This window comes from Microtus ochrogaster, chromosome 6 (genome assembly GCF_000317375.1).
Source record: "Microtus ochrogaster isolate Prairie Vole_2 chromosome 6, MicOch1.0, whole genome shotgun sequence".
NCBI lineage: Eukaryota > Metazoa > Chordata > Mammalia > Rodentia > Cricetidae > Microtus > Microtus ochrogaster.
The window spans coordinates 81,089,691-81,101,701 of NC_022013.1; the positions used below are offsets into that span (position 1 = coordinate 81,089,691).

The window sequence follows — 12,011 nt, forward strand, 5'->3', positions numbered from 1 at the left end:
GACTTAAAAAGCTGAACTCTTAGACTACATCTTCAGTTTTCTGTCCACTCAGTCTTGTTCTTACTATACGGTGTGTGATTTAACATAAGGTAAAGGAGTGGCCACCAAACAGGCAGGTTAAATGCAGAACTTTGCTGGATGCCATTGAAGCTTCATTATCCCTAAATAAAATTTCCTGCATTTCTATGAAGTAATGTCAAAAGCTTGAATCTTAGATCTTACTCCGTTGAAATGAGCTGGCTTCTTAACATGGAATCCTGGATATCCTCTAACTTTGCAGGGTTTTTTTTGCTGATTTTTTGTTGTCTTTTTTGTTCATTTTGTCAACAAGGGACATTAAAAATTATAGGATATTTTCATTTAGATGACAGCAGGATAGATAACTGAACTAACAAGAATTCATATGCTATAGTCAGGATGCTGGTGTGACATATAAATCCAGATTCATCAAAAGTGTTTATTACCCACTTTTGTTTTTTATGCAGGGCCCAGGAAAGTGTGATATAAAGGAGGAAGTGGAGTGGAAAGAAGAAATTAATGAGTACATTTCACACTTCTCCTTTTGCCAGTTAATAAACTTGTTTTGGAAAATATACAGGTCACCCTCAGTGCACAAAGCATTTTCTTGCGCCTCTTTAGAAGTATGCTTGTAGCAGAGGTGTAAATGGTGGCTGGTCCTCTGTGAAGAATCCTGTTACTACCATGAAGAATAAGCAAGGGGGCATATTCAGTACAGGGCACCTGAGTTTTTCCCTGACAAGGCTTTTCTTTCTGTCCTGAATGTTGTCCTTTAACCAGTGAACAAACCTGAGGGATCCACCTGCCCTCCATTCGTTACTGCCCTCTTGATTGCTCCTCATTATTCTCTTTGTCTCTCAAGACTGGTCAGCATCACCCACTACCTACACTCCTTCACCACACAGCCGCATCTTTGACATATGCCTCCACCTTGTCACTCCCTCACTTTGACATTTGGCCCGGGCAACACAGGTCTTGTCCTTAGTATAGATTCTCACTCCTTGTTTACAAAGTGTTGCAAAAAATAATTTACCTTGATGCTTTGGAAGACTGTAGTCAAGACTGACCTTGATCTGTTTATGATATGATTTTTGGTTTTTCTTTTCAGACTCAAGGTGATCCTCTTGCCCCAGGGTTATCCAGAGTGATTACAGGAGTCGGGCATTACATCTGGCTCAATACATATAAAATATTCTGTATATATTTTTAAAAATGAGTTCATACCACTTTTTTATTTTTATTTATTTTTATTTTTGAGAGAGGTAAAATGTCCTGAGTGGCCTTGAACTTGTGGCAATTCTTCTGTATCAGTCTCTCAAGTGCTGGAATTACATGTATGAACCACACATCTGGCTCTTAAAACAAAACAGTTTGTTTTAAAAGTGATACAGGTAGGATATACTTTTTCAGAAAGTGACATCATTTTGCAATGTGGCTATTGAGAAGGCTTCTTGGGCGAATCAATCCAAGCTGGGCTAGTGGAACTTGGGCAAAAAGAAAAATGGGAAAGAGTTTCAGATGGGTAATCTTGAATATACAAATCTAAATCAATGATATTTTGAGCATTTTATGGAATGCTTTAAAAACAATTTCCCATAAAAACAACCCCAGATTCCAGTCTGTTATTTCCTTCTTCAGTGTGATTACATGGTTAGCCTGGAACTGATGCTGTATAACTTCCCTGTCATAGATTCCAACAGTAAAGGAAAACTATGCCTAAGACAGCATATCGCTGTCACCTCAATTTCCAATTCCCTGGTGGATTAGCCATGATGAAAATAGTCATTTGAGGTGGATTGGACTGGATCATCATTAAACTTAGGGGGGGTAACATAAATTCTAAGTTTTTTTTAAAATGAGTATTTCGTTTTCTTTTCTATATAATATGGAAAAACAATCTTCAAGACAAAAGGAAAGAAGTGACTAGGAAACCAGATAATAAGCAGAGGACTTTGTAAATTCACTTCTATTACAGAAGAAAATATGAACTGTAGTTTAATGCTTTTCCTCTGTCTATTACTCCCCCTGAGGTCCTCTTCTACTCTCCATTATTGAATTAAGGATTTCAGACATATGCATTGGAGAAAATGCCAAATTTCAATTAATACACATTACTGTCAGAAGAAGGACAAATAAGAATTCTATTAAACAATGTGATGTTTTTGCTTGTTTATTAGGAGAGCAGCCCAATTCATTACCAGAGCATAAGCTGCTATTATTTTTGGTGTATATATTGGTGGTGTGTTTATTGAGATAGCATGTCAGGTAGCCCAAACTAACATCAATCAAACTCCTTATATAACTGAAAATGTCTCTGAACTCTTCACCCTTTTGCCTCCACCTTCCAAGTATAAGGATTGGAGACCTGCACAAATTGTGCTATTATTTCTGAGAATGTCCCAAGGACCTATAGACAGGATGTGTTAGGTTCCTGGGAAATCAGTGAGCAAATGAATAGCTCTGTGTGATACAGAAGTATGGAGCTGTGAATTTTTGAGAGGCCCAAGGGATTAAATGAGGTATCTGAGCAAGCAGTATAGATCTGAGCAATCTGTAGGACATCTACTGAATAAGGCAAGGGTAGAGGGTAGAAATTCAGGGCTTAAGGGGCCTCATCAGCAAAACATTTGTCGTCACTGTTAGATCTTTGATATACATGTGACCACAGAGCACAAAAATGCTATGTCAGGTTACAGTGAAAAGTTTTGGTATGTGAAATTACTAATCAAAATTGCTTTTAAAAATGGGGCAAATTTGGAAGTATCTGGGGCTTAGTGGGCCTGATTCATAGCTCACCTGCTACTAGGGTTGGAAAACAGCCACTGAAAACATGACTGGGTGAAGATGTGCAATGAGAATGGCTTACGCAACACAAGTGGCCAGCTGCATTTGGCCCAGATTGTGATTGGATCCTTGAAATCATTATTTGATTTTTAGTTCAGAGATTCACAATATTCAGTTACGTCATCATGTTGCATTAAGCTGTGGTACCACTTCCCTTTTAACCCCAAACCTTTGGCCAATATTTTCTCTATCAGGGTTTATGGTGAGGACGCATGGAAGAGGTGACTGGTGAGTCAGGGATGGAAACAGCTGCAGTGGAGGACAGAAAGAAGAGAGAATGAAGCTAGGCAGGGGTGCAGCAAGCCTTTAAGTCCGCTACTTGAGAGGCAGAGATGGGCAGATCTCTAAATCCAAGGCCTACAGAGTGAGTTCCAGAATAGCCAGGACTAGCTACATAGAGAATCCCTGCCTCAAAGAAACAAAACCAAAACCAAAACGAAACCAAAACAAAGCAAAACAACAACAAAAACGGGAGGAGGGGGAGTGGTGAGGGACAAATCTGTATTCTATCAATTATGTTTTAAATAAATGCTGATTGGCCAGTAGCCAGGCAGGAAGTATAGGCAGGACAACCAGATAGGAAGTAGAAGCAGAGCAATGAGAACAGGAGAATTCTGGGAAGGAGGAAGCCCATTCCTCTGCAGTCCTGTCCAGATACCGAAGAAGCAGGATGTGACCTGCCCCGCTGAAAAAGGTACTGAGCCATGTGGCTAACACAGATAAGAATAATGGGCTATATAAGTTATAAGAGTTAATAAGAAGCCTGAGTAATGGGCCAATTAGTTTATAACTTATGGAGACCTCTGTGTGATTTTCTTTGGTACATATGGACTGTGGGATCTGGGCAGGACTGAAACCCACAACAAGCAGGCCCTCTTGTTGCAGGGGAGGAGTTACAGGAAGCTAAGTGAGGTACAAAAATCAGTGAAAATCAGAAATCAGGAGAGGTAAAGAGAACCACCGAGGACCCTTAAGAGATCCACATTAGTATGTGTACCCCTAGAGATCAAGCACTTGACTTCCACAGGAAAAAGCAAAGTCCACTATTCTATACACCTTGACAGTTATCGAACAAAATCATAAAAATGGCAAAAATCCAGCTTAAGCAGTAGCTTTTAACTTCCGTGTGTAATATTCTGTTTGAACTGAGTGTATTTTTAAATCTTAGTTACTGCAAACATTTTGAAATTAGGATGGGCACAGGTACCTGTTGTTCTCTTGACTTGCGAGCAGAGCTTGAGGGTTAATACAACTGTCTTCTTCAGACTTTACATGGATACTCACTCCTTTACACTTTCCATCTGTGGTGTTGCTAATTGGTAGGAATAAAAGGAAAACTATATGAACCATGTTACAGTTTTGAAAGTAATTAATGACTTTCATTTTGAGATTTAAGTTACTTGGATTAGGAAATACTAGTTCCAGGACAGGCTCCAAAGCCACAGAGAAACCCCGTCTCGAAAATCAAAAAAAAAAAAAAAAAAAAAAAAAAAAAGGAAATACTAAACCCATTATGTCAGAAGACTTTAGCTTGTCTATATATGTGTATCCACATCTTTCTTAAACAATACATCTTAATATTTCTGGAATAATTTTGATTAGTAAATAGGTTTACCACAAATTTTGACAACTTCACATACTAATAATAGCTTTTCATTGCAACCTGATATAGCATCCTTGTGTTCTGTGACCATTAGTGATGTTGGGAAGTTCATTATATTATATTATCACAAGTAATCTAGAGACAAGACATAATAGGAGGTTATAGGAAAGTACCATCCTCTTTTTATGTAAGGCATTTGAACAACCAAAGATTTTGGTATCTATGAGAATTCTAGAACCAAGGGCCTTCAGATTGTGAGGAATGACTACATGTAGTAATGTACAGAAAAAGAAACTAATTACTTTTAAGATTAGTAACTATATAAATAATAGCTAACATTTTCTGACATTCATTATAAGCCATTCATTATTCATCATAGTACTGTGTTCAGTAAGGTAGGGGCTACTATCTCACAGGCAAGGAAGATGAAGTTTGATGGTCAGCGTTTTGCTCAGGGATTCATAGCTGGTAACTGACAATGCACTAAGGTCTGACTATAGCCACATGCTCTCACCAGAAATTCTACATCATGTCTTCTGGGGCTACTTAGCAAGTACTTTATATAACATAAATGACAAATTATTTGTGAATTAGTTCTAGAATTAAGAATGAAAACGCAGTTAGCTCACTTACCACTACTCCTCACCACTCAACTCCTCTTTGCCCTCTTAGATTGAGAGAAGCACGTAACACACAGAGGGACCATGATCACAGGCCAGTTTCTCTAGCACATGGAAGGCCAGTGATCTTCACCCTTTTGCCTCCACCTTCCAAGTATAAGGATTAGAGACCTGCACAAATTGTGCTATTATTTCTGAGAATGTCCCAAGGACCTATAGACAGGATGTGTTAGGTTCCTGGGAAATCAGTGAGCAAATGAATAGCTCTGTGTGATACAGAAGTATGGAGCTGTGAATTTTTGAGAGGCCCAAGGGATTAAATGAGGTATCTGAGCAAGCAGTATAGATCTGAGCAATCTGTAGGACATCTACTGAATAAGGCAAGGGTAGAGGGTAGAAATTCAGGGCTTAAGGGGCCTCATCAGCAAAACATTTGTCGTCACTGTTAGATCTTTGATATACATGTGACCACAGAGCACAAAAATGCTATGTCAGGTTACAGTGAAAAGTTTTGGTATGTGAAATTACTAATCAAAATTGCTTTTAAAAATGGGGCAAATTTGGAAGTATCTGGGGCTTGGTGGGCCTGATTCATAGCTCACCTGCTACTAGGGTTGGAAAACAGCCACTGAAAACATGACTGGGTGAAGATGTGCAATGAGAATGGCTTACGCAACACAAGTGGCCAGCTGCATTTGGCCCAGATTGTGATTGGATCCTTGAAATCATTATTTGATTTTTAGTTCAGAGATTCACAATATTCAGTTACGTCATCATGTTGCATTAAGCTGTGGTACCACTTCCCTTTTAACCCCAAACCTTTGGCCAATATTTTCTCTATCAGGGTTTATGGTGAGGACGCATGGAAGAGGTGACTGGTGAGTCAGGGATGGAAACAGCTGCAGTGGAGGACAGAAAGAAGAGAGAATGAAGCTAGGCAGGGGTGCAGCAAGCCTTTAAGTCCGCTACTTGAGAGGCAGAGATGGGCAGATCTCTAAATCCAAGGCCTACAGAGTGAGTTCCAGAATAGCCAGGACTAGCTACATAGAGAATCCCTGCCTCAAAGAAACAAAACCAAAACCAAAACGAAACCAAAACAAAGCAAAACAACAACAAAAACGGGAGGAGGGGGAGTGGTGAGGGACAAATCTGTATTCTATCAATTATGTTTTAAATAAATGCTGATTGGCCAGTAGCCAGGCAGGAAGTATAGGCAGGACAACCAGATAGGAAGCAGAAGCAGAGCAATGAGAACAGGAGAATTCTGGGAAGGAGGAAGCCCATTCCTCTGCAGTCCTGTTCAGATACCGAAGAAGCAGGATGTGACCTGCCCCGCTGAAAAAGGTACTGAGCCATGTGGCTAACACAGATAAGAATAATGGGCTATATAAGTTATAAGAGTTAATAAGAAGCCTGAGTAATGGGCCAATTAGTTTATAACTTATGGAGACCTCTGTGTGATTTTCTTTGGTACATATGGACTGTGGGATCTGGGCAGGACTGAAACCCACAACAAGCAGGCCCTCTTGTTGCAGGGGAGGAGTTACAGGAAGCTAAGTGAGGTACAAAAATCAGTGAAAATCAGAAATCAGGAGAGGTAAAGAGAACCACCGAGGACCCTTAAGAGATCCACATTAGTATGTGTACCCCTAGAGATCAAGCACTTGACTTCCACAGGAAAAAGCAAAGTCCACTATTCTATACACCTTGACAGTTATCGAACAAAAACATAAAAATGCTTGGTATAGACTGGGCATGGTTAGAAACAACAAAAGAACAAAGCCAACAGCTCTGAATGGAGAAGTCTAAACAGTACTAAGGAAGAAATGAAAATATTCCTTAAAGAAATCTAGGAAAGCACAAACCAAAAATTGGAAATGAATAAATCCATTAAAGAAAGCCAAGAAAAATCAGTTGAAAGAAATGAATAAAACTGTTCAAGACCTGAAAATAGAAACAGAAACAATTAAGAAGACACAAACTGGAGGAATTTTGGAAATGAAAAATATGGGTAAGTGAAGAGGATCTACAGACACAATCATCACCAACAAAATACAAGAGAAGGAAGAGAGAATACTGTGCTGGAGATTGGTGCCTTTTTGAGTGCCCACAGTTTTCCTACATTTTTCCTACTATGGGGAGGCAGGTAAGAGGACTGACTGCAATTTATTAATTGGAAAGCTGACTCTCACTAAGTATCAAGTAGGCTCTCCAGCCTCCAGAACTGTGAAAAAAAAATCAATGCTTATTGTCTAAGCTTCCCAATTTTGTATTTTGCTAGAGTTACCCATATAGACTGAGATGGGTCATTCACTAGAACAATAAACATGAACTGTGAACTTGGTTTAGGACTAGTTAAAAATGTATTCTGATTTGGTAAGGAGTTATAGCCAACATGCTTTCTTTTGCAACACTCTTAGTAACGGCTGACATGTTTATTCATTTGGTAAATATTTCAAGCACACCTGTGTGTCAGGGGCAGCTTTCAATGTTTTTACATTGGTAAAATTGGTAGCCTATGATGTGTGTGCCATAGAACACCCTATTCAGCTTCTGGTGCTGTGGGTACTCTATGCTTACAGGTCAGCATGTGCTGCATCTCAGCCACAGTAAGATGCCAGTAGCTTCATACCTTTAAGAAACATCTTTTGGCTGTTTTTTTTTTCTTCAATTTCTTCTTAAAAAGTTGTTTCTTTTTATCTTTTTTTTAAAAAAAGTACTAGTGGGCTGGCATTATGGCTCAGTGAGTAAAGGTGCTTGTGGCCAAGCATGGTGATCTGAGTTTGATCTTGGGTCTTGACTTCCACAAGTTATCCTTTGACTACCATGTTGCTGTTGTGGTGTGAGTACATGTACACAGGCAAGCATGCGCACACACACACATGCACATATACACACAAATATACAGTGACTGTTATCATATATATTTCTTTTGGTGTAAATATAATATTTTGTGTAACCAAGGCCATCTTCCTGATAATTACCACATCTGTCTTTATGAAGGTATATTCTATTATGTTCTTTTAATTTGCTTTGTTTTCTAAGACAAGGAACATAGAATTTACAGATTCAGTTTTTTTCCTTCGTATTCTTTCTCTCTGCATTTACATATTTGCATATGTGAGGATATATGTATATGACATAAGTGTCAGGAGTCTTTCTCTATTGCTTTCTGCATTATTCCACCAAGACAAGGCCAGTTAAACCCAGAGCAAACTTACATGGCAAGTCTGTCTATCAACTTGTCCTAGAAGATTCATTGTCTCTACCTTCTGAGCACTGGAATTATGGGAGGGCCACCATGTCCAGCTGGCATTTACATGGGTGCTGGGATCCTAACTGAAGTCGTCACACTTGCCATGCAAGTGCTTTTACGGCTAAGCCACCTTCCCACGCTATCTTTGTTTTGCTTTGATTGAGCCAAAGTTTTATTCTGTGACTCAGGCCTCAAACTCGTGGCTATTCTATCTAAATCACCAGAATGTTTAGGGCACAGGTGCAGACCACAGCATCCTCTGAAAGTTTTTGGAGAATGTGACTATACTCACCCTTTTTTATATTTTAGAATGAGGCAACAGGAAACAAGGATGAGTGAAATAAAGATGACTACCCCAATGCAAATGCCTGAACAAGGAAACAAAATAATTAAATGAAAAACACAATACAGGAATTCTAAACGGTCTTAACAGCTAATCCCACTGTTGGTTACTAATGACTTTTTACATGAGCCTTTACTCCAGGTTCTACTCTACCCTGGTTTTACTCTAGAACATCAGACCTATAACCACAGTTCTATAGTTATGGGTGACTAGAGCATCCTATAAGCTTCTTCCCAATCATGCTACTTGGCTCAGCATACACAGCTTACTCAGGTCTTTAATGGAAGGCATGAGACAGGACATCTATGCGATAGAAATCCCCTTGGTATCAAACTTTGTATGAATCCATTTGTGCTGGGTAAATGGTCAACTTGATACAGTTTAGATTCACTTGAGAAGACTGTCTCAGTGAGGAAGTATCCAGCTCGGGCTGGTCTATGGGCAGACCGAAAGTTACATGTATTAAGGCGGTACTGCAAGGGAACATGAACTCTATGAGGAGGGAGAAAAGTTCTTGACTGTGGATGTGAGCAGCTGCTTCAAGTTCCTGCCACCAAGACTTCCCCGTAATAATGGACGATATTCTAGAATTATAAGCTAAAAATGAAAGCTCCTTTCTCCTCTAAGTTGTTTCTGTCATGGTATTTTATCATAGCAACAGAAATAAAGGTGAAGACAATATCCTTCTATCTCCAGACACAAGATCACACAGATAATGGTTTTATGACTTTAACAATACAAATTATCAGGATGACTACCCAGAAACGTATTTCTGGTACAGAGCAGAGAGGGAGTTGTCTCTCCTGCAATGTTAAAATAAAGAATTGGTGGCAGTGAAAAATGTTTACTCACTTAATTGATTCAAAGATAAGGTCCCTCAATGTGCACGAGGATGTCAATGTCATGACACCCTAAACTGGTGTTTCTCACCTTTCCTAATGCTGTGACCCTTTAATACAGTTCCTCATGTATTAAATAACCATGAAATTTTTTTCATTTCTACTTCATTTAAATGTAATTATACTACTGTTATGAATCATGATGTAAACGTCTGTGTTTTTTGATGCTCTTAAGTGACCCCTGTGAAATGGGGTCATGACCCACAGGTTGAGAACTGCTGCCATAAATACACATTTTTATTGAACTTAAAAGGTATTTTGATTTCTTTTTACATAGCACTTATTATAAGTAGATACTTACTGTTTAAGCAAACCTATCAAAGGACTTACCAATTATGTGAACATGGCTTGAGTCTGAAAGAGAAACAAAGCCACAGATATGTTACTGGCACATATGGCCACACAGCTGCTTTGGCTAGTATGGTTCATTCTGATTTTAATCTAGGAGTCAGTTATTGCTTTTCTAATATAAAACACTTTGGTATCACTCCTATAATCTCATCTTATTATTTTCACTCACTGAAAATTTCTTTAAACTTTTTATTGTAAAAATAATATTACTACAAAAGAAAATTTGTAAAGCAATATAAAAGAAAAATATCACTCAAAAATGTTTTGGCACATTTTCATTGCATACATTCCCCACACATCATTCACACAGTGAGCTGAAGTGCAAATTAATATAGAGGCAGCCAACACAACCTATCCCATATACTGTGCTCAGTGACTTATGTATTTAAGTTGCTTCAAGTTTTTGCTTTTAAACTGTTAAGAAAATTTGTATTTTCATACATTACTTCATTAACTTATACAGGTCTCTTTCCTGTGTTTTTTGTTTTTGTAAAAGTTTTTCCAAATACTCAATAGGACTTTCAATATACAGCAATATCATTATATTCTTACTTGTTAAACACCATTTGCCTAAAACCCTATTCACTGTTAATATAATGGAGGAAATTTACCTTGTTTTCTTTGGCTTCCCCCCCCCTTCTGATGATATTAAAGTTTCTACATATTTATATACCAGAGTAAAAATAATATTTATACCTATTCTCCAAATCCTGTATTCTAAGATATTTTCTGTACTTCCTGCTTCTGTCCCAGAGTCATGTTATATTAAACTGGACAAATATCTTTTACCTCAGAAATGACACAGGACTTGTGAACTAGGAAGATCTATAAAGTGAGAAGACAGCAGGGCACTTGTGCTTTTGAGAGATAGGTGGGCAAAACAAAACAAAACAAAAAATAAAACAAACCCTAAAAAAGAAACAAACGAAAAATGGATTCTAGAAAAACAGTGGCACCAAAGAAAGGGATCCCGGGGCCTAAGGAGAATGGACTTCAGGACACGCTTTACCTGCAACACCTTGAGCCTCACTGAGAATTCCAATGGAGTCCCTGAGTTTTCACACCTTCTCTAAAGGTGAACTTACTTGTCCTGAAATCAATGCCAAGCTTGCATGGGTTGTAACATGATTAGCTCTTGCCTAAGGAAGATGTAGCTGTGACCTTACTAACAGGTCACTGAGTTGGTGATAAGGTAGACCTAAGACCACCAGGACATTCATCCTCTGGTATTGGTACTCAAAGGTAACTATTCTATTTTAATTGCTCTCAAATTTCCATTAGTAAGCTGTTCTAAGGCTGTAGCATCTCTACAATGTACTTCCTAATTTCCTTTTTAGGAAGACCAATGGCTGGTATCTTGTGCAATTTATCCTAAGACATAGGGACAAATACTGTTTTTTTCTTCTTTTGTTTTTTTCCCCTTCTATGCTCTTCTCCCCTCAAAGAAGTAAGATTCAAGGTTTGAGACCAGATGTATCGAGAGGAATGAGAGCCCAAAGGAGACTGCTTTAGTCTAGATCTCAATCCAGAGAAGTTCACAGTGGTGCAGCATAATTCATGAGGAGTTTACCCTAAAATCTGACTTCAAGAACCTTCTAGTTGGTAGATATTTGGCCCCTTTTGTTTCCACCTCTGTGATGGATAGTTTTACATCAACTGATATAGGTTAAAATTACCTGAGTGGAGGAAATCTCAATTAAGAAAATGTCTCTACAATATCAGACTGTAGGCCAGTCTGTAGGGCATTTTCTTGATTAATGACAATGGGGAGAGCCCAACCCATTGTGTGTGGTGCCATGGCTGGTGACTGAGACAGCCAGTAAGTGTTCTTCCATGGAATCTGCCTCCAGGTTCTGGACCTGTTTGAGATCCTGTCCCGACTTTCTTTGATGAAGGACTGCAATGTGGAAGTGTAAGCCAAAGAAACCCTTTTCTCCCCAAGTTGATATTTGGTACCTTTACCTAATAGTTGTCCTTTTCACTACAGTACTGGAAATTATTCTTCTTGAGAATTATTTATTTAGGACTTTTGATCATTTATTTGTTATAGCACCCAGTCTCTATTGATATGTGGAGT

The 12,011-nt window shown here is 38.6% G+C and overlaps 1 protein-coding gene across 1 annotated transcript in view; it reads right to left on the reverse strand.

Moving 5' to 3' along the window:
• Positions 1-1,245: 1,245 nt before the first annotated feature.
• Positions 1,246-12,011, reverse strand: part of Cr1l (complement C3b/C4b receptor 1 like) — a 33,443-nt gene continuing 22,677 nt past the window's right edge. The window contains exons 8-11 of the mRNA XM_026779992.1: positions 9,914-9,964; positions 8,634-8,709; positions 4,070-4,174; positions 1,246-1,502 (exon numbers count right to left, since the gene is read on the reverse strand). Of these exons, the coding sequence (XP_026635793.1) occupies positions 1,454-1,502; positions 4,070-4,174; positions 8,634-8,709; positions 9,914-9,964 (281 nt within the window). The 3' untranslated portion in view covers positions 1,246-1,453. The remainder of the gene's footprint in view (positions 1,503-4,069; positions 4,175-8,633; positions 8,710-9,913; positions 9,965-12,011) is intronic.